We start from the raw sequence: 23622 nt of genomic DNA on the forward strand, positions 1-23622 counted from the left end.
GCGTGATTTATCCGTCAGTTATGTTACTGGGCGTTTGTTTGAAGAATGGCAGAAGAGGCAAGAAAGGTCGTTGGCTGCAGAGGCTTCTACAGGCGGGCGGTTTGGAAGGAGTTCTCATGCCGTGCCAGAGGTGAAGCAAAAGCAGCGTACCGGTGAGGAGTCAGCGTTTGCTGTTAGGCGTTGTTTCCGATGTGGGTCCTCAGCGCATCTAAAACGACAATGTCCGGAGTTGGTCAAGTCTCAGTTGCCGGTGCAGGAGCAGAGACAAGATCAGCAGCAGCAGTGGAAAAAGAAATTCTTCAAACGAAAACAGTCGGCTCAGCTGGTGACCGGCGAGGTCAAGATTGCTGATGAGAAACAAGCTGTCTGGGTGGTCGATTCGGGAGCGTCTCGGCACATCGTAAACTCGGATGAATTGTTTGTTTCCAAGAACTCAGCACAGCGCAGCCAGGTGGCTCTAGCAGACGGAAGTACTTCCGAAGTGATTTCGGGGGGTGCAGTTTTTGTTCCTTGTCTTCGTGAATGCCTGCAAAATGTACTTTGTGTGCCTTCATTAAGGAGCAATCTGATGTCTGTAGATTGTTTGCTAAAAGCTGGGTTTAAAGTGTATTTTGAAGGAGACAGTTGCATTATTAAGAAGGCTGGTGAGATTTTAGGCACTGCTAAGTCAGAGGGAGGCTTGTTTTGGCTTAAAGCAGGATCTCAAGTTGCAGCAGTAGTCAGTAAATCTCAGCCTGCAGTGAATAACAAAGCTATACATGACAACTGTGTGCACTTATTGCATAGGAAATTGGGGCATGCTTGCTGGAAAAGTGTACTAAAAATGTCTGAATTGGCTGATGGGGGTAATTTAAAGAGTTGTAACAAGTACCTTGATTGTAATGTTTGTAAAAAGGTTAAAACCCACAGAGTCTCTTACCCCAGAAGTGACAGAGTTAGTGAATCACCGCTACAGCTGGTTCACATGGACGTAATTGGTCCATTTGCTGTAAGCAGGGGTGGATCGCGTTTTTCACTAACAATTGTGGATGACGCCACACGTTATTCTTGGGTTTTTCCCATGAAGAACAAGGGTGACGTGTTCACTAAGTTTAAAGGCTGGGTGGCATCTGTGGAAAGATTTCTCTCCACTAAACTTAAAAGGATTCAGACGGACAGAGGTGGCGAATTTATGTCAAATGCCTTTAGAGATTGGTTACAGAAGCGTGGCATTGGGCATAGAAAAACAAACGTTTTTTCCCCAGAGGAGAATGGCGTTGCAGAGCGAAAAAACAGATCTTTACAAAATATGATGTTTGCCATGCTTGATGATGCTGATTTGCCCATGTCTTATTGGGGGGAGAGCATGCTCACCGCGTGTTATCTCCAAAACAGGCTCTTTCATCAAACAATAGGTACAACTCCGTACTTTAAATTGTTTCAGAAAAAACCCAAAATTGACCATTTGCATGTGTTTGGATCAAAAGCCTGGGTATTAATTCCAAAACAAATGAGAAAGAAGGGAGATCCTAAGACCAAACAGTTAGTGTTTGTGGGCTACCAGGAGCTGGGAAAAGGTTTCCGCTTTGCTGAAGGGACAAATGGCATTGTGATCTCCAGGAATGCCAGTTTTTGTGAACATAGTGGCTGGGAGAGACTACATGCCAATACTGAGGTTTGGTTTGAACCTTCCCAGGAGATTCATGACTCTGAAGGTAAACATAGAGAATCAGAGTCTGAGGGGGAGGAAAGTTCAGATAAGAGCTCTCAAGAAAGTGGAATTAGCCAGAGACCAGTTGCTAAGCAACAAAAGAGAGGTCGTAGTTCTGAAGAGGAAAGTGGGTCAGAAGAAAAATTTTCTCCCAGAAGATCTAAAAGACAAAACAAAGGAGTGCCTCCAGTGCGTTTTTCTCCTGATACTGCAAATGTTTTTAGTGTGATTGCAGAACCCAAGAGTTTTCAGGAGGTGTTAAAGTTACCAAAAGAGGAGGCAGAGCGCTGGAAACAGGCAATGGAGGAAGAGATGTCCTCTCTGAATGAGCACAAGGTTTTTACACCAGTAGCAGCGCCTGAGGGGGCAAAGATTGTAGGCTGCAGGTGGGTGTACAAACTTAAACCTCTGGTGACAGGAGAGTACAAATACAAAGCTCGTTTAGTGGCACAAGGATACTCTCAGAGGCCTGGAAAAGATTATGACGAGACTTTTTCCCCTACTGCTAAGGCGGACAGTGTAAGGCTGATTCTAACGCTTGGAGCAAAGAGAAAACTCCTGTTAAACCATTTTGATATCCAGACTGCATATTTACATGCATCAATATCAGAAGACCTGTATCTAGCCGAACCACCTGGTTATGAGACAGGTTCCAATAGAGTGTTGAAATTAAACAAAGCTCTATATGGTCTCAAACAGGCTGCAAGATCTTGGAACAAATGTTTCCATGAGGCCTTAGTGTCATTTGGTTTCAAGCAGAGTACAGCTGACAATTGTGTTTATGTACGTGGTACAGGCGGTGATCAAGAGTTTTGTCTGATCTATGTAGATGATGTATTGTATGCCTGCAAAACAGATAAACAAACTAAGAGGTTTGCCAAACAATTGTCCAGTAAGTTCAAAGTGAAAGACTTAGGCCCGGTTAGGACATATCTAGGGTTGGAAGTGTGCTGGGCCCAAGATGGCAGCTGCCTAATTAGTCAGCAGAACAAAATTAAACAACTACTGACTACATACAGAATGCAGGATTGCAAAGGGGCAGTGGTGCCTATGGATCCAGGTTTCATAAAAACACTTCATACAGATGAGAGTCCTGAATTTGAACATCCTGATGTATATCATTCTGTAATTGGAAGTTTATTGTATCTAGCACAGTGGTCCAGACCTGATATTAGTTATGCAGTAGGCATATTAAGTAGATTGGTCTCAAAACCCACACTAAATGCCTGGAAAGGGGTAAAACAAGTTCTGAGATATCTCAAACAGACAATTGGCTATATGTTACAATTAAATTCTTCAGAGGATGAAACGTTGAGTTGCTACTGTGATAGTGATTGGGGAAACTTGCCGGATAGAAAATCTGTCACAGGACTAGTCATAATGGTCGGTGGAGCTTTAATCAGCTGGCGGTCACACAAGCAAGACATTGTAAGTGTGTCATCAACGGAATCCGAGTACGCAGCATTGAGTGAATTGTGCAACGAGGTGATTTATTTCAAGCATTTGTTAGCAGATTTAAATGTAAATTGTGGAGAACCAGTACAAGTTTACATTGATAATCAAGCTTGTATAACTTTAAGTAAAACAGAGGGTTTCAAATCACGTTCTAAACATATCTCTGTAAAATACCAAAATGTGTGTTGCTGTGTACAAGACAATATAATCACCTGTACTTATGTATCAAGTGAAGAAAATGTAGCAGATGTGTTAACTAAACCATTGGCAAAGGTAAAGAACAAGCGAATGTGCAAGGGTTTAGGTTTGCTGGAAAAATGATCTTCTACATAGGTGTATTTGATGTTAATTGTCCAGCAGAATCTGTGAGGGGGTGTTCAGTTTCTGTTAATTGATTCTCATGGGAAACTTGCAGATTCTGGCTTCAAACAATTAACTCAAGGCAGTGTCAATTTACTCTTGGCAGAAAGCCCAGGTCAGCTTGACCTAGAAACTGCTTACTCTGATTGGTTAACGACCAGCATTCAACTCTTAACTAGGGATTGCTAGCTCAGTTTGATGTGAGGTGTGTTAGGAGTAGAAGTGCTGTGTATGGTTTTGAGAGAGAGAAGAAAGAGAGGATTTATTTTGCTTTTATTTGTATGCAGAAACTCTGCTGGTTTTATTTTCTCCTTTTTAATAAATCCTGTAAATAGTTATTCTGAGTCTAGCTGACTAGTCATTACTGCCGCAACTAGCTTCTTCGCTGTGCAGGAAAACTCTGCTACGTTTGGGCTAAAGCCAATAGGGCTATGCCTGACACTTCAAAGTTCCAAGAGGTTATGGGCATTGTGCTGCCAGCCTGAGTTGCGGTGGTGTCAGCATCAACGGCGTTGGTTCCAGTAGTTCCAGAAGTAGTTGTTCCTGGCTGGTTCCTGACCGTGGTGAGCTGGTGACGCAGCGGACAGAAGGACAACAGCTGCAGCGTGTGAGTGCTGGGTGCCGTGGTTCCTGTTCTCTCTCTCGGTGGTCGTGAGTAGCTGGTTCCGGGTTCCAGGGACATCGCTCTCAAGATGGCCTCACAACCAGTTCAGATGGCTTTTGAGCGTCTGAATGACTCCAATTACTTGCTGTGGTCGGAACGCATGCAGGCAGTGCTGCAGAGGGATCGTCTCTGGCAAGTGGTGAGTAAGTTTCCTGTGAAGCCTGATGATGAAGACCTCGATAAAGACCAAAGAGCAAGGGCCACAATTGTCTTGGGGCTTGAAGATTCCCAGTTGCCGTATGTGAGGGGAATCAAGACAGCTAGAGGTGTGTGGCAAGCACTTAAAGAACTCCATGTGCGTGAGACAGCGGTTTCCAAGCTGTTCATTCGCAAGGCATTGTATAAGGCAATGTTACAGCCTGGGGTTACAATGCAGGAACACCTACACGGTTTACAGTTAAAGTTTGCAGCGCTACAGGAAAGAGACTGTGCGTTAGACCAGCAGGAGAAGGTGGCTATTATTTTGAGTTCTCTCCCGGAAAGCTGGGATAATTTAGTTTTGTCTCTAGAAGGCATGCAGGAGCGTGATTTATCCGTCAGTTATGTTACTGGGCGTTTGTTTGAAGAATGGCAGAAGAGGCAAGAAAGGTCGTTGGCTGCAGAGGCTTCTACAGGCGGGCGGTTTGGAAGGAGTTCTCATGCCGTGCCAGAGGTGAAGCAAAAGCAGCGTACCGGTGAGGAGTCAGCGTTTGCTGTTAGGCGTTGTTTCCGATGTGGGTCCTCAGCGCATCTAAAACGACAATGTCCGGAGTTGGTCAAGTCTCAGTTGCCGGTGCAGGAGCAGAGACAAGATCAGCAGCAGCAGTGGAAAAAGAAATTCTTCAAACGAAAACAGTCGGCTCAGCTGGTGACCGGCGAGGTCAAGATTGCTGATGAGAAACAAGCTGTCTGGGTGGTCGATTCGGGAGCGTCTCGGCACATCGTAAACTCGGATGAATTGTTCGTTTCCAAGAACTCAGCACAGCGCAGCCAGGTGGCTCTAGCAGACGGAAGTACTTCCGAAGTGATTTCGGGGGGTGCAGTTTTTGTTCCTTGTCTTCGTGAATGCCTGCAAAATGTACTTTGTGTGCCTTCATTAAGGAGCAATCTGATGTCTGTAGATTGTTTGCTAAAAGCTGGGTTTAAAGTGTATTTTGAAGGAGACAGTTGCATTATTAAGAAGGCTGGTGAGATTTTAGGCACTGCTAAGTCAGAGGGAGGCTTGTTTTGGCTTAAAGCAGGATCTCAAGTTGCAGCAGTAGTCAGTAAATCTCAGCCTGCAGTGAATAACAAAGCTATACATGACAACTGTGTGCACTTATTGCATAGGAAATTGGGGCATGCTTGCTGGAAAAGTGTACTAAAAATGTCTGAATTGGCTGATGGGGGTAATTTAAAGAGTTGTAACAAGTACCTTGATTGTAATGTTTGTAAAAAGGTTAAAACCCACAGAGTCTCTTACCCCAGAAGTGACAGAGTTAGTGAATCACCGCTACAGCTGGTTCACATGGACGTAATTGGTCCATTTGCTGTAAGCAGGGGTGGATCGCGTTTTTCACTAACAATTGTGGATGACGCCACACGTTATTCTTGGGTTTTTCCCATGAAGAACAAGGGTGACGTGTTCACTAAGTTTAAAGGCTGGGTGGCATCTGTGGAAAGATTTCTCTCCACTAAACTTAAAAGGATTCAGACGGACAGAGGTGGCGAATTTATGTCAAATGCCTTTAGAGATTGGTTACAGAAGCGTGGCATTGGGCATAGAAAAACAAACGTTTTTTCCCCAGAGGAGAATGGCGTTGCAGAGCGAAAAAACAGATCTTTACAAAATATGATGTTTGCCATGCTTGATGATGCTGATTTGCCCATGTCTTATCCATTAATTTCACAGTTGACCAACAACAACGGATGCAAGAGAAACACAATGTATCAGTTCATTCAAGTTTTAAGCATATATCCTCTACATACAGCAAGGCACAGAGGCAAATCCCCAGCTCACTTCTCCTCCTTTTCACCATACAAGCCTTGTAATAATAATAATAATGTTGTTGTTGTTATTTTATATATCAGTGCTTTTTTCTAAACAAAATGTTTAGAGTTACTATCATTTTGACTCAAGAAAATCACCATTTTATAGATCAAATAGGGAAAAATAAATACAGTAAATGGACAAAAGTACAAAGATTAACAAAGTGTTTCGGAGTATGCGTACTCCTGCATACCCCCAGAAAAAAAGCACTATTATTATTATTACTACTTATACCCTGCCCATCTGGCTGGGCCTCTCCAGCCACTCTGGGCGGATTCCACAGAATATTAAAAACACAATAAGACATCAAACATTAAAAGCTTCCCTAAACAGGGCTGCCTTCAGATGTCTTCTAAACGTCAGATAGTTGTTTATTTCTTTGACATCTGACGGGAGGGCGTTCCACAGGGCGGGCGCCACCACAGAAAAGGCCCTCTGCCTGGTTCCCTGTAACCTCATTTCTCAGAGAGGGAGCAACCAGAAGGCCCTCTGCGCTGGACATCAGTGTCTGGGCTGAACGCTGGGGGTGGAGATGCTCCTTCAGGTATTCAGGGCCGAGGCCGTTTAGGGCTTTAAAGGTCAACACCAACACTTTGAATTGTGCTCAGAAACGTACTGGGAGCCAATGTAGGTCTTTCAGGACCGGTGTTATGTGGCCACTCCCAGTCACCAGTCTAGCTGCCACATTCTGGATTAATTGTAGTTTCTGGGTCACCTTCAAAGGTAACCCCACATAGAGCGCATTGCAGTAGTCCAAGCGGTAGATAACCAGGGTATGCACCACTCTGGCGAGACAGTCTGATTACAAGGTGTGTGTGTGCCCCGCCTACAATCCATGGGTAAAACTTAAAACACATGAAATTTAACACTCCAGGCCTGTGTTAGCCAAATGGAAGCAAAAAGGCAGAAACATACCATTTTCATTTTTTTAAAAAAGTATTTTAATCTCCCCAATATAAGGGCTGCTTCATATTGCTTTTTATTGCATTGACAACAGTGAGCTTCAGTGATCAAACCTGGCATTAGAAACCTGTATCTCCATATGTGTCATCTATCATTGCACAAGCAAAGTGTTGCAGGGCCCACGACTGACTTGGAAGGAGGATACACAGGATTAAGATGTTACATTTGTGTAAGAGCATCATACAGCAAAAGAAGAAAAGTCATTCCATGGATTGACTCTGCTTATGTACCTATCTTCTTTGATTCTGCTATTGACAGAACCACTTTTCATTATCTTAAAATCAATACATATTGCTTTGCTTCCCAATAAAACTCGTGTCAACCAGGCTTTTCGTTATGAGTTAGTGCTTGACGGCAGTGCAGCTATTCATTAATGTAATAAAATATCAGTAGCCTCCGTCCATTAATCACACTTCCAACAATTATATACTAAGTGAGATTGAATCAGGAACAGTCTTGTGTTTGTTGTGGTAAACAGTGTGATGTCCATTCTAAGAACACAAATGAAGTAACAACTGGATGGGGGGAAAAACCAAGACCACAAGAATTCAGAGATTTTAGCTAAAATTAGACCACTGCTAGTCTAATGCAGATACATGTATTTATTTTAAAATACTAGTAGAAAAATATGATACCCAGATTTGCAAGTTCAGATAGTTTGAAAACAGATTTTATTCTGGTACCCTCAAAATACTTTCATCATAATTTTGTACCCTTTCCCAAGAGCCAATTCTCTAATATCAGGTTTTCCAATTCTGAGGAGGGATAACAAGTTTTATAATCTTAAAGGCTCATTTTTGTTTGCACTGGTAATAAAAAAACAAGAGTTTATTGGTTTTTCTGTATTTTCTGAAGGAGGTACTCCATTTGTAAGTTTAGATTTGGCTGTCCTTTTCTTGTCTTTTTACTTAAAATTTTATAAGCTTCCATTTTCTTCTGTTTGTAGAGCTTTTGAGCTTTTTCTATTTCTTCTCTTCTTTTTATGGCTGCCTGAAATAATAAAAAAATACCCAAGTAATTAAAAGAAGTATGACTTTCATACTTTTAAAGAAATTGTTATATATATATATGCAAGTTGCAAATATCTTTTTACAGGTATATATGCTAGGAAAATAAATGGTGATATCTAAAAATATTTGTCCATGATACCTCCTTCATTTGTTCCAATGTTTTTAGTGTGGAAAAAAGTAATCAACAGTTACATATCTAATGATAAAGTACAAGTCTGTCTTTCCATTGTCTTTCTGATACCGGCGGGGGCGGGGGAGCACATTTGTTTATGTTATTGCATTGTTCTTCATGGTTAGGACTACAGTACAGCTGTTTGAGAAGACATCAGACTGGTGGATCTCTTCGGTATGACTGATGTGAGCAATAATTGGGGGGAGGGGGGAGAAAGACATAACATCTTACAAGGACAGGAAAAACACCGTGGACAGAATAATTGCCACACAAGAAGAACAAGGATATAGTTTGAGTTCCTAATTTACAGTTTTATAAATCACTTAATGTTTCAACACAAACAGAAGCTATTAATATTGCAGTTGTTGTATAAGAGATTATGATTATGACTGGAATGTAATTGAAACTAGTAAGATTTTGGAATGCAGAAATAAAGAAAGTCATGAAACCATCAAATATAGCATGCAGGGGGCCACTTTAATTAAATTATATAATTCGGTATTTGAAAGATTTGTATTAATAAATGTATTCTTAAAAAACCAGACTGGTGGACCCCTTTCTAACAATATATAGAGTTACATAAAATTATTATGAGCTGTAAGACAAAAGAAGTTGCCAGCATCAACGTCAGTGCCAGGGAATAAAACAAAACCCTTGTTGATTAACTCTCACCTCTTCCCACTCTCTAAAGTGCTAACTTTCTGTGAGAAACTTAAGACTTTAAGACTTACCTCTTTTTTCTTCTCTCGTTCGGCTTTTATTTTCTCATATTCTTCTTTCGCTTTCTGGTTTGAGGTTTTCGTTTTAAATTTTCGATGAACCATGTTGCACCTGCATTAGACAAACAAACCAGTGAGTAAAAGTATTGATTTTCGATTAATGCAATTATACTATTTGTGTAAAGTTTGCAATTCTGATTCAGTGCTTTTAATGGTCCTCTCAATACAATTTGGAAAAGTGCAGCAGCAACAACAGGCTGTGCTGGGGAAAGGAGTCTATTGCTCATCTGACCTACAGAACTGCTTTTGCGAACACCAACTTTCAGATAGGCAGCATTGTCTGCTATTCTGCATCTATCATGTTCAGAGCAATTATCATCTACCTATAAATCTGATTTAACTATTTTGAGCTGCTTGAGATCTATTATGTTTGAAAAGTGGTTTGCAACTATTAAGAAAAATGCATATGTAATCATGTAACTTCCTTATATGTACCGTAACTATATTCTATATAGCCAATGTGGTACCTTACAGTTCCTATCAACCTCAGCAAACGTGGTCAGGGAGTCTGGTGTTGTGGCACTCATCTTGCTTTACAGGCCAAGGGAGCCGGTGTTTGTCCACTTCCACAGACAGTTTCTCCGCAGACATGTGGCCAGCATGACTAAGCCGCTTCTGGGGGAACCAGAGCAGCGCACGGAAATGCCGTTTACCTTCCTGCCAGAGCGGTACCAATTTATCTACTTGCACTTTGTGCTTTTGAACTGCTAGGTTGGCAGGAGCTGGGACCGAGCAATGGGAGCTCACTCCGTCGTGGGGATTCGAACCACCGACCTTTCGATCGGCAAGCCCAAGTGGCCCAGTGGTTTAGCCCACAGCGCCACCCGCATCCCTTAGGACAATTTACTATAATTTGACCCAAATCCTAAAATAGCTGAACTATTTTATATGCTGTCACTGCTAGTTGCTACCTTTTTCACTGAACTAAGCTTGGAAAATGAAAGATTACCCTGAATGGAACTAAAATGCTGTGAAAACACCTGCTAGAATAATAACCTAGGCTCACCTTTAAAAAGAAATTATAGGATAAAAGCAGTTCCCAAAAGGTTTCTTACTTTGTGGTTGCAATTTCCTCTTCTTTTGGTATAGAAGGGCGAACATTCCTAGGCTTCCGTTGTTTCTTAAGCATTTCCTCTTCAGCTAAGTAAAGATGCTTCAGGTGTTCTGGGTAATCTTCTTTGTACCCAATGTTCTTCTGAGAATTGGCATTGCTTTCCTTTTTAAGCAATTTCTTGTAGTCACGTTGGATCTTTTGCTTTCTCCAAAAGGCAAAACCCTGTCCTATAGACACCAAAAAAAGATGTGGAATAAGAAAAAAGTGTGATTAAAACTACAAATGTTATAACATAACACTCTCTTTTACTAATGTTTCTTCCAGATGATCTTTGAAATAATGCTCCATCTTCTCTTGAAGAACTGTAGTTAACAGTGTCAACTCGAATGTTGAGCAAGCTGACTTGCTCATGTAAAAGAACTTAACCTTGCTCTCCACCCTTTCTGCAAACTCCTCTCTTGGAGCCCTTGCTTTCACATGGTCTTACTAAGTCATAGCTGGGTTCCTGTGATGTGTGAATGTGATCACTGTCTCTTCCTCTGCAAACTGATGGAAGACCTTGTTGGACAGGTAGGTAAGGTCAAACTTTATACTTAGCAACCCTTACTAAGCCTGAGGTCCTAACCATGTCTACCCAGAAGCAAGTCCAACTGAACTCCAAGGTGAGTAGGGTTAGGACTGCAGCCTAAGCTACGAGCCCCGCAAAGCTCACTTCTAAGTGAACAATATTTAAATAAAATGTTTTGCCAGGATGTCACATTTTGTAGTTAATCTTATTATTATTTATTAAATTTGTATACCATCCTTCATCCAAAGATTGCAGGGTGGTTCACACAAACCCATTTTAAAGACGACAGAATATTAATTAGCCCAAGGCCTGGTTATATAAAAACGTTTTTGCCTGGCACCTAAAGATACATAATGAACACACCAAGTGAGGCTCCCTGGGACAGCACTCCACAAATGGAGAGCCCAGTTGGTATTGGCACCTTCCAGACCTCTTGTGGAGAAGGCACACAAAGCTGTTTGCAGGGTCTGGACCGGTTCATATGGGGAAAGGCAGTGTTTGAGATCATTACAGCCCTGGGCAGTTTAAGGCTTTATAGGTCAAGACCAGCACTTTGAATTGGGCCCAGAAACAAATCTGCAGTCAGGGCAGTCAGGCCAGGAATAGTTATAATATGCTTAAACTGTCTAGCGCCAGTAAGCAACCCGGACGCCAAACTTTGCACCAGTGGAAGTTTCTGAACTGTTTTCAGCGGCAGCCCTATGTAGAACGTGTTGCAAGAGTCTAAGCTAGAGCAGTGTTTCCCAACCGGTGTTCCGCGGCACACTACTGTGCCGTCAGACATTGGCTGGTGTGCCGTGGGAGGGAGGCGGGCGAGTCGGGCGGTGAGAGGCGGCGGCGGCGAGGATCCGCGTCGAGCCGGGGGCGGCTCCGCGGTGGTGGTGCCGAGCGGCGGGGCAGCGCGTGCAAAAGGGAGGAGCGCGAGACAGCGGAGGAGGAGGAGGCCGGCATGTCCGGGCAGCAGCAGCAACAACAGCAGCAGCAACTCCCGGCGACGGCTCCTCAAGCCCCGCCGCCGCCCCCTCCTCCGCCCGCTATCGCCGCCACCACCACAACAGCCGCCGCCGCCTCAGTTGCCGCCGTCCCTCAGTCCCTCGCTCTGCTGCCTCCTCCCACCCCCAAAGCTTGGAGGTTCCCCGGCAAGGGGGAGGGAAAAAACTTTCACTTTCGTGCGTCCCTCCCGGCGTGACGCTGCGCGCTGACGTCACGGGGCGGGGCTTTAATGGTGGTGTGCCGTGAGATTTTTTTTCAGTAAACAGGTGTGCCGTTGCCCAAAAAAGTTTGGGAAACACTGAGCTAGAGGATACCAGAGCATAGACAGCAGTAGTGATGCTCTCCTTGTCCAGGATGGGCCACCAGCAGAAGCTGAGGGAAGGCACTCTGCGCCACCGAAGCCACTTAAGTCTCAGGCAACAGCAGTAGTTCCAGAAGTACCACACACCCCTAACTCAAGACAGCCAGAATTATATCACAGTCAACGGTATCAAAAGCTGCCAAGGGAGATCGAGGAGAACGAACAAGGACGCATTTTCCTGCCTCTCGTGACAACCAAATGCATGGCAACCAAAGCAGCTTCTGCGCCAAAGCCGGGACTAAACCCTGACCGAAATGGATATCCAAACATAGCCACATTCTTCTGACTTTTAGAAGACATCTGAAGGCAGCCCTGTTTAGGGACGTTTTTAATGTTTGAGGTTTTATTGTGTTTTTAATATTCTGTTGGCAGCCGCCCAGAGTGGCTGGGGAAACCCAGCCAGATGGGCGGGGTAGAAATAATAATAATAATAATAATAATAATAATAATAATAATTCAAAGTGCACCATTGATTCCAATGGGTCTATTCAGAGTACGACTTAGCTGGTTATCGCCCAGTGTTTATAAATTAAAGTTTAAAGGCAACGGAAGGGGGCCAGTATAGGAAGAACGACCGCCCCCCTCCCCCCGCTCCTTCCTGGCTGCCCTTACCCTCCCGGACGCTCCCTCGCACCAGACGCGGGTCTTTCCTCCACTGCCGTTTCCGACCAGGGCGAACCTGCGACTTCTTCTCCGCCCCGGCATCTTTCTCGGCGCCCGGCGCCTCTCTCTTCCTTGCTACAGGCGCCATCTGCCAACTTCCGCTCGGCTTCGTCGCGTGCCGATGACGTACTCCAACCGGCGACCGCTTCCCTTCGGCCTCGGGAGTCGCCGCCTTATCCCTGATGAAGAGAAATCGCCGGCCTTTCTATCGGTGCTCGATTCGCTTAGCCTGGGCAGGGTAGGCGAGAGCGAACGGGCGTCCTTGGAGACGGACAGGCTCTCCCAATCGAGCGCCGAGCCCTTCCTTTTACGCCTGAGCAGCTCGGTTCTATCCGTTCCCCCGCCGGCGATGTCGCGGCGCGTCCGCGAGGCTTCCGCGCCGGTCCCCGGGCCGAACCGCCCTCTTCCCCCGGAGCTGCCGGCGGAGACGGTGGTGGCGCGGCTGCGGGCGGTGGCGCGGTTCCTGGGACGGATGCTTTCGCTGTGCCGGGCCCACACGGTGGACTTCTACACTCGCGGCCTGTGGGAGAAGATGGTGGCGCTTCCCCCGGAGGCGGTGCTGGAAGCGCTGAGCGGAGAGAGGCTTCAGCAGCTCCTGGAGGAGCCGCCTCTGCAGCGCCCCCTGGAGGAGGCCGCCGGTAAGCGCCTCCACTCTGCTTAGAAGGCGGCCCGCAGCGCACGTGGCCGGGGGAGGGGGTGCGGTCTCCACTGGCTATTAACAAAAGCGTTTGCCGTTATTTTATTGCAGTGGTACCTTGGTTCTCGAACTTAGTCCTTTCCGGAAGTCCGTTCCAAATCCAAAGCGTTCCAAAACCGAGGCGCAGTTGCTTTCCCATAGAAAGTAATGCAAAATTGTTTAATCTGTTCCAGACTTTTTTAAAAAAACCCTTAACTTGAATTTTACTATCTAACGAGACCATTGATCCATAAAATGAAAGCAATAAACAATGTACTGCAGTCACACAATCAATCTGTCAGTAGGTGAACTGGGTTCCACCCAGAAACAAAAACGCAATATAAATAGCAAAAACAGACAGACCTTGGCATACCACTCAAAACAGAAGTGTACCACTCAAAACAGAGCACGTAAGCAAACCGGAACACTTACTCCCAGGTTTGCAGTGTTTAGGTACATGATATATTTGTGCAATGAATGGCATTTCTTGCAATGAGACATTTGAATTTATTTAGGCACATTGCTTCCCAAACTCCCCACCACCGTGGGCAACTTGAAGTTGTAGGGTTGCCATAGTCTGAAGACCAAAGAAGCGGACACATTTGCCGACTTCTGCTTCTAACCGTGGATTGCTATGATGGCTCTCATTTTACATACATGAAAAGGAGGACGTGTCCTGGAAAAAGAGGACATATGGGGGGAAAGAGGACATAAGGCAACACTACATTATTGTCTTGTCACACCACTTAATAGTTTTCTTCCCATTTGTATAATGGGAGTATAATTTTTAAATGGTATATTTATTGCTTCTTTTGTTTCTTGCATTTTTATTGTGTTACAGTTTGAATTCCGTAGAACACAATTAAAAATCAATATAAAAGAAGCAATAAAGATACAGTTTAAAAATCAGTTAAAGATACAGTTTAAAAATCAATATGAATGTTGATTTTTCTCATCCTCAACCACAAATCCACAGAGATGCTGCAAACCCCTTGAGTAAAGCTCTCAGATCACAGTTTGGGAACCCCTGTGAGACTATATAACATATGTATTTATTATAATTGAAATTAACTATTTGAAATAATATTTTTAAATGTTTTTTTCAATGGCAACATTTTAAACAACGTAACAACATAATAAAACATAACCACAAAGGGAACAGTATTGGGAGGGGGAAAGTTAACCAGAACAATAATATTAGTATTGGAAACATTGTTTTAACAATTTAACAAATTATCTAAAAAAGCATAGTGTTGGGGCATGGTAAGCTGTAAGCAGTAGAGCCATGAAATGTAAAATGTACCCAGATATTTCTTGATAAAACTGGTGATCTTTCACAATTGCAGTAGTTGCCAGTAATCCTAGCTTTGCTATGCTACATTTTACTTAGGGCAGGAAAGAAATTCTGGATTCTGATTTGCAGTCTTAAACTAATAGAATCAAATTTGCAGACTAATCACATATTTCTTGCGTCCAGAGGAGATTAAATTATTTTATGACATTTATATCTCTACTTTATTTCCATTAATGGAACTCAAGAGTTCCCATGCAACCTTCCATTCAGTCAATGACTACTAAACTCCTTCCTGAGCATGCATATAGATTTACAGTGTATAAAAATTTTGATATCCGGCTGCAGATAAAGTAGCATTGGGTTTCTAGATAACTGATTTGACAGCCAGACATTGGCATTTTCCTCAGCATGTGCTATTTAGTGTGCTACTACTGCTTTAGCATTGTGTGGTCCATCCTAATTCTGCCAGATTATAAATTTAGATAAATCTTATACTCGTTTTCTCAGATAGCGGTTGGTGGAGAAACGTCAACTTTAGCCACTTACTCTCTCTTGCGGCAGCACCATAAGCTGCTTTACCTGAAGACAGGAAAGTTCTCAAGTGGGAGAAGCCAGCTTTGTGTATTTCCAAACAAAAAAAAAAATGGGCGTGAAGTCATATTATATGTACATCTGGTTAGTGCCAGGACCAGTTGCCATTTGGCTCCTCTCCCGGGAGTTTCTTTTCCTCTCCCCTGCCCATTCATATTTTTTTTTCTTTTGCACCAGACCTATTTCTGAGCTTGTTGGCAGGCACTGTTTTATTATTTAAAGTCTGTACCGTGCTTATATATTTTAGGTACTTTTAAAATGAAAGTACAGTACTTGAAAATCTCATTTAAGCCATTCTGAGGTTTCTAAAGGATGAAATGCAGATTATTTTTACTTTCCCTCCAAGCTGCTGAACATTTCTGCCATGGGTGAAAGAAGTCTGCTTTTGTTTTTGAGCAGAGATTGCCCACTCCCATATCCCCCTGCCCGCCCGCTCTTCAGTTTTCAAATTTTCGCTTGCAAAAGGAAAGAAACAAGATGCTGACCTCAAAAAGAATAGAAATCAGCAATCCTTAACAGTTTATTGACACTGTTGATTTCTGTTTTGTTCCAGCTGGTATTGTAGGAGCTCCTGCCATAACTGTAAATTGAAACTACAGATTAATTCAGTGTGAACTGGATCTAGCTGGTTTTTAACCCGCTACCCCCCCCAAAAGGCAGAAACAAATATATATGCATTTTCATCGCAAAAGGAGATTTTATGTGTTAAGGTTACATAATGGCTAGTTAGGCATATGCCATATATATATATATATATATATATATATATATATATATATTCTAGCAGTCTCAATGTGACTTTTGTCTCCAGTTATCAGAATCCATAGTGTGATGTGCGAAAGGTGAGGTGACAATATTTATTTCTGGGTATCCAGTTTTTGTTAGATTGCATTAAGATTTGGAGTAAAGGAATTATCCCTCTACAGTTACTGTATTTTTCGCTCTATAAGATGCACCAGACCACAAGACGCACCTAGTGTTTGGAGAAGGAAAACAAGAAAAAAATTATTCTGAATCCCAGAAGCCAGAACAGCAAGAGGGATCACTGTGCAGCAAAAGCAGCGATCCCTCTTTCTGGGCTGGCTTCTGGGATAGCTGCGCAGCCTGCATTCGCTCCATAAGACGCACACACATTTCCACATACTCTTTAGGAGGGAAAAAGTGTGTCTTATAGAGCAAAAAATACGGTAATTACAAAATTAATTGTATTTCCTTCTTTTTTTACAGATAGCTGTGAGTTTTACAACATTTTCTGTGAAAATTCTCAGAGGCTGATCAACGTGCAGGCTTTTGCTCTCGCTGCTAAATATTACTCCATGCCAAACCTTGGGGTGTGTATCTCCTTAGAACAGATGCTAGAAGCACTAGAAAGGACACAGCAGCCAAGGTCAGGTAAGTTATAATCTTGGAATCTATTTTTTATATTTCCTTAAAGCTTTCTCCTTCCTATTCACCTGTTCTTGTTTACATGCGTTATGACATTCTGGATTCCTTTTCTAAGCAATTCAGAAATCTTTAAAACTTACATGTAGCACAATCCTATATATATGTCTACTCGCTGTCCCACTGTGTTATGTGAGGCTAGGCTTTCTCCCAGGTAGAGCTGGGCTAAAGTTCTGTTAGAAACTTCTTCTGGCGCGTTTAGGAGGCTTGATGAAGGGAGAACATCTTCCAAAGTTGGAGAGAAGGGACAAGCATCTGGTTTGGTGGAGGAGGAACGAGTAGGGAGTACACACAACACAACACACGAGGTGATCCAAAGGCAGGTTAATAAAGAGGCAAAAGCACTTGATTCACCACAGGGTGGATTTGATTGAAATCGAATCGATTGAAATCACGATCAAAATCATGATCGAAATCATGATTGAAATCACTAGTCATTACGACTTGATTTAAATTATTTTTTTACAGAAAGGCTCATTCTTGCGGATATAATCTTAATATTTACAACCAGATGAAGGTTTCATTTTTGAAATAATAAATTTTCAGAGTAGTTTTTACAGTTATATAAAAAATTTACATTGCATATAAAGCCTCGTGCTACATAATTAAAAACAAATCCTTATTTCCCGATGAATAGCCTTTGGACTATAATGTAACTTAAATAGAAAACTATCTTTAGAAAGATTTTTCCTCCAAAAGCATTTTTTTAAAAATATATATCCGATTTTTTGTTTTGTTTTAAAAATCATTGATTTTTCTCCACCCAGATTCACCATAACTAAGTTTACACACACACACACACACACACACACACGTTGATAAGGAAGGTAAGTGCATACAAATGCAATGCTAGTCATCTCTTCAAACATCATTACTGGGGCATCCTACTTTTTTCTTTTCTTTTTTTGCAACAATAGTGTTCAAATTTTTGTTTGTTAGTCATACGCTTGGCCGTGTGTGATTTCTTATATATTCCCATCAGAACATCTTTTTTCTTTTCTCTGAAGAGTTCTCTCTGAACTTCACATATCAAATGGTTTTTGGAAATCCTGTAAGTTTCAAAACTTAAGTTTCAAAACTGGGAGCTACTGCTCAAAAAAATGAAAGAAATCATAGTCACACTGAGCCAGCATAGTTAGTCACATGGTCCAGGAGGGCAGCCATAGTAATTTCACATTTAGTGCTTCTTACGTCTAGGTCCCTCGTTTTCAACTTCACACTCAAATTTTAGCTGCCACTTGGCAATTGGGACCACTTTACCTTGCTTTATGTTTTACAACTGCTGACTTTCTTCCTATCTCGATGTGCTAAAACTTGCATAGTAGATACAAAACTCACAACCATTATAAATGGGGCACATAATTGTAAAATAATTTGAAACCGTAACAACAGAACAAAACTGAATCCAGAATAAGTTCCTTGTATTTAACAGCATTAAAAGAAACCTATTAAGTTGAATGGAATTGCTTGGCAGTCACCTGGTGAGGCCAAATTCCCAACTTCAGGGTTGTAATATGGTCTTTTTGTATGATCACTGGGACCTTTAAATGTAGAATGTTTTCCAGACATTCCTAGATTTATTTCTGCATTTCAGAAAAGAGGCACATCTGTTAACTGTTGAGAAATGTTCTTGAACAAATTGCATTTTTCGACAAAGAAATGTGCCCAAAGAGAGGAATGTTATAACATTCAAACATATTGTTCTCGAAATTCTTTCATCTGGTTTTTATGATTTTCCTTATCAACATAAAAAGAAAAAATATGTCAGAGATACTGCTTTGAAGAGCTACACAGTCTGCTTCAGAAATAACCAAAATAACTTGGAAACACGCTACCCACTTCTAGCATTACATTTACAAAAGTGTCTTTTCCCCTCTTAAAATTAAATTGCAGCTGTTTGTATATCTCAGAAGAGCATTGGCCTCATGAAACATCAATGGTGCTATGGAGTGCTTAAGCCTTTGAGAGGCTTCTGCTACCAAAGCATCTTTAAACTGTTTCCTTCAAGTATCCATTATTTGTATTTTAAATTAGGAGTCAGGATTTCCCTGTACTGAAGGAACTCATATTTGAGAATGATATTTGGTGTTACTATTTCACCTTACAGACATAACATTATTGGCTGCTTTCCGATCAAAAGTCCAGTGCTCTTTAGAGGTCCCAACCAAAGAAGAGTGGCAACTCAAGGTGACAGAATATGCACAGCTTGCAGACTTAATGTATAGAATGAGAGAACAAGAAGAACATACGTTTAAAGAAGATTGGAAAAAGTTTATTGAATACAGTCAAACCTCTTCTTGCGTCCGCTTTCACTCGCGTCCATTTCGCCCAACGTCAGGGGCAAACTGGGAGGTAACTGGTGGGTTTGCTGCCATTTGTGCATGCACAGAAGTGGGCAATCACCGCCTGCGCTCAATAGTGCCTCTCCCAGCGACCCGTTTTGACTTCCGGACGGGCCTCTGGAACGGATTGCGGTCATGAGTAGAGGTTCCACTGTATATGGAAAATAATGGTGTACAGCTGAAAACGCTGGAGCATTAAGATAAATTCAACAGTGCAAATAAGTTTTGATGAATGCAATAATGGAAAACTGATTAGTATAGTTTTTTGGTAAAATATGCAGGGATTTAAGATATATAAAATGAACCATGGAAAGAGAGGAAGGGAAGTCATTGATATCTTAAGGATGTAAAATGAGTATTTGAAGTTGTAAAACAGAAAATTTAATAAAAATTATAAAAAAGGAGTTTGGTGCTCTTTCAGACTTTGTGAAATCAGCTAGGTGAGCAATAATTAATTTTAAAGCATCTGGTAAGTGCCTTTAATCTAAAAAACAATGAACTTGAGGAGGAGCATTTCAGCGTATTACTGTACTGTTACTAACATAATTATGTAAGTGACTGTAGTGTGCCTTGTATGAATGCACATACAATTATTTGGGGGTATTGCAGTGGTTAGCAGTGCATTTAATGCAAATATAATATTTGCTGTCCTATTGTATGTGATTTCTTTAAATGAAAGATCTTCAGTAATACTAGCCTTCAAAAATTATTCCAGCTGAACAGCCAGGATTGAAAAAGCCTGTTGTGCCAACAGGAGATCCTTCTGCATGCATTTTGTGTAGGGATTTCCCAACAGCAGCCTTTGCTTCCAGCTTTGATAACGTTCCCTAAGCAGCTTTTGAGAAAATTCAGGGGCCTCTTTCTGCATGCATCTTGTTGGATCCCAGCCAACGTTTATGGGGAACCTAAACTTTAATCAATCTTTTCTTTTGACTACATCAACATTTGATAGCAGAACACAAAAATGACATGGCTGGCTTCTGCCTTCTTTGAATTTTGTTTGTCAGTATTAATTTTTTGTGAGCTGATAAAATCTGCTGTATGATGACAGCCCTTGACCATACTTCCACATGTTTAAAAGCACAGCCCTTTTGGCAAGTCTCAAGATGGATTACTAGTATCGTTGGGAAACAATGATGTTAACTCTTCATTCCTTCATTCTTTAATTTTTAATTTAGCAAGTCTGCATGAGAATTCCTTAGTAACTGTTTTGTTTTCTCCTGCTGGTTTTCATTGCATAGGATCTTAATTTTTTTTGTTATTTTCTCCTGTTTGTATTGGAAATTTCCCCTCTCTTGTTATAATAAAAATAATTTGGGAAAAGGGACAAATCAACATGGTGAACACTTTCCAACAAAATGGCCCGATGTGGGGTGTCACTGACATTAGTAATAAGAACTAGTTTTAGTTCTTATTATTTTGAATTATCTAATTTATTTGATGACAATCAATTGGTCCTAAGCAAAACTGTTATTTACTGATAAGAATCAGTAAAATCAGCTATTCAGAATTGGTGCATAATTGGTTGTGCATTTTCTTTTTAAAAAATCAAACCCTTCTAATTTATTTGCATTTTGTGTCGATCAGAAGTAGAGATAAAAACAGATGACTTCATGAACAATAAGAAGTCACATGAAGTGCAGCTGATGTCAGAGTTAGTAGACGCCATTGCAAAGTATTACGGCCTAAACCAGGTAAGAATTCTTATGATTTCATATTGTGTACTTATTTTAAAAAGTAAAGTCATACTTGTTCCAGTTTTGGACTTTAAAGCAAAGACCCATGGACTAGCTCCAGCCCCTTAGGGATAATAAATGCGATCAAGAAACCATTGATTTTAGATTCAGTTCTCTGCAGGTTTGATCAAACACTTCAGCAAGAGTCAGAAGCCAGAAATGTGGATGTAAAAACTAGACATCAGGACCATGGACAGAGTACAGTAGTCCAGCTAGAAAACAGGTACGCTTAGGTATAGTTCTTGCGCTTTCAGGAGCCTGTTGAATATTTGGGGACTGTTAAAGGGAAGGGACTTTGGACTCAACATGCACTCCCACAGGCAGAAGAACCGTAGGCAATACTGCTACTCCCATGACTGTCCACTGGTGTACAGGGGACTTCCAAGTCAGGAATAGGCTGTGCGGGCTCAGACCCTGGGATGTTTCCTATGGCAATTGAAAATGGACCTGTTTCCCCAATCATTTCCCTGACTTACAATACCATTCCTGGCATTCCTGGTTATCGTGATTGATATTTTAACTTGGTTTTATTGCCTTGTTCTGTTGCGATATTTTGTTTCAGCACAACCCTAGGTACGTCTGCTCTGAAGTGAGTATAGCATGGCACTGTAAGCTTAGACAACTGCCTGTGCGGTTTGACATCTGATTGCAGTAATTGCAGATTTGGAAAAGGTTCAGAAAAGGGCAACCAAAATGTTCAGGGGGTTGAAGAGACTCCCCTATGAAAACAGGATGCAGTGTTTGGTTTAGTGCAGGCATCCCCAAAATCGGCCCTCCAGATGTTTTGGGACTACAGTTCCCATCATCCCTGACCACTGGTCCTGTTAGCTAGGGATGATGGGAGTTGTAGTCCCAAAACAGCTGGAGGGCTGAGTTTGGGGGTGCCTGGTTTAGAGAATAGGCAGGTAAGAGGTGACACGGTAGAAGTTTATAAAATTATGCCTGGCCTGGAGAAATTATGCCTGGCCCTCTTTCATAAAACTAGAATTTGTGGGCAATCCCTTGAAGCAGAACGTTGGAAGAAGCACTTTTTCACACAGCACATAGTCATAGCTGTCAACTTTTCCCTTTTCTTGCGAGGAATCCTATTCGGAATAAGGGAATTTCCCTTTAGAAAAGGGAAATGTTGACAGCTATGCACATAGTTAAACTCTGGAAGTCACTCCTACAAGAGGCAGTGATGGCCACCAGCCTACATGGCTTGAGGAGGATGAGATAAGTGCATGGAGGAGAGGGCCTTTGATGTCTACCATCCATAACTTCTATTCTCTCCCTTCACAGATAGAGGCAGTAATGCTTCTGAATACCAGTTGCTGGAAACCCCAGAAGGGGAGAGCGCTCTTGTGCTTGGGTCCTGCTTTCAGGTTTCCCACAGGCATCTGATTGGCCACTGTGAGAACAGGATGCTGGATGAGATGGGCCATTGGCCTGATCCAGAAGGCTGTTCTTACAGTCTTAATTGTAACCCAGACTTTCCACAATTTGCACTGAATATAAAATAGAGACTTGGAATGCCAGTAAAGGTATTTGTATTGTATTGTAAAATAGAGGCTGTTTATGATTAAACGTTTTAGTCAATCAATGCATTGTAATATTGCATTGTTTGCTCAGAATGGCAAATCCCTAATACCCCCAAATGGCCTTTTGGTTACACTGGAATTAATATGGGGGTGGGGTGGATAAAAGCACTCCCTGGTTTTAGTTAATGGAAAAAATGCAAGACTTTAGGAGAGATTTTTCATATTGGATTCTTTTCAGCCCTTCTCATAAAAGTATGCCAAATATAATTAAAGTGTAGCGCTATGAAAAACACAAACACATGGTTTACAACAGTACATATCTTTTTAAGAGGGTTTTTTTTAAGAGACTCCAGTCTCTGCCCTTAGTTTCAACTTTTTACCTGCAATGTTTAATGGGTGGTAGAAGATACTGTGATGGTATGGTGGTTGGTTGTATAGCAAAATTAAAGTGCAAAGTGGTATACTTATTTTGAAAACTATCACTTTCGAAGTCAATCAACAGGTTTTTACAAAAAATAAATAAATAAATCAAGTTCATTGTCTATTTTATGAATGGCTGCATTTTGGATGCCTTGAGATTAAAAAAAGGGATCCTGTGGTCCTCTGGATGTTGTTGGCTTCCAACTCCCATCACTCGTAGCCAGTGTTCAGAGATCATGGAATTACAGTCTTCACAACATCTGGAGGGCCACAGGTTCTTCATCCCCGTTTTAGATGAAGAAAATCATTGTAATAGTATTTAATATTAAACAGAGGCATAATCTAAAAGAAATATAAAACCTTTTCTCTACAATAGCATTGAATTGTGTTGGGACCAAGTCAAGTTGTTGTTTTACATGTAGCTTGAAGTATCTTGGAAAAGGACCTCCTGGCTTAGTTAGTGCAGATGCAAGCTAATAAACAAGAGGCAAGAATAGTATCAGGACCCATAAATGGATATCTTTAAGCCCATTTCATTAGTTAATCAAAGCCGCCTGGTTGCCACAATTCCCTGGTTACTCCCACACTGCTCCCAGTGATATACAGGGTTAGGGGGGATTGTGTGACTATGCACCACACTAGCAATGCACCCTGTAATGCAATAGGTTTTGCTAGTATGGTTTGTAATTGCACGGTCCACCAACAATAGTCCTACCCAGTTCTCCATGTGGAGAAGTAGGTTGTGGGACTGTGTTGCTAGCCCCATCCCCAATATCATGCATGGCACTGACTCTGATGCCTGGATGGTTTAATGGGACGCGGGTGGCGCTGTGGGTCTAAACCACTGAGCTTCTTGGACT

The 23622-nt window shown here is 41.9% G+C and overlaps 2 protein-coding genes across 3 annotated transcripts in view; one reads left to right on the forward strand and one right to left on the reverse strand.

Moving 5' to 3' along the window:
- Window positions 1–7794: 7794 nt before the first annotated feature.
- On the reverse strand, window positions 7795–12828 carry CCDC59 (coiled-coil domain containing 59; the record flags this gene model as incomplete). The annotated part of the gene is made up of 4 exons (XM_081926612.1): window positions 7795–8130; window positions 9054–9153; window positions 10157–10382; window positions 12690–12828. The coding sequence occupies 4 exons, from the start codon at window positions 12826–12828 to the stop codon at window positions 7969–7971; spliced, it is 627 nt and encodes a 208-aa protein (XP_081782738.1). The 3' UTR covers window positions 7795–7968.
- Window positions 12829–12861: 33 nt separating this feature from the next.
- METTL25 (methyltransferase like 25) overlaps window positions 12862–23622 on the forward strand; it is a gene marked incomplete at its 5' end in the record, with an annotated part of 43323 nt that continues 32562 nt past the window's right edge. For both annotated transcript variants that reach the window (XM_081926591.1, XM_081926592.1), the window contains 3 exons: window positions 12862–13378; window positions 16529–16693; window positions 20674–20780. In XM_081926591.1, coding sequence (XP_081782717.1) covers window positions 12862–13378; window positions 16529–16693; window positions 20674–20780 — 789 coding nt within the window. The remainder of the gene's footprint in view (window positions 13379–16528; window positions 16694–20673; window positions 20781–23622) is intronic.

Source organism: Podarcis melisellensis (assembly GCF_964234715.1).
Source record: "Podarcis melisellensis genome assembly, chromosome: 10".
In the NCBI taxonomy this organism is placed as follows: domain Eukaryota; kingdom Metazoa; phylum Chordata; class Lepidosauria; order Squamata; family Lacertidae; genus Podarcis; species Podarcis melisellensis.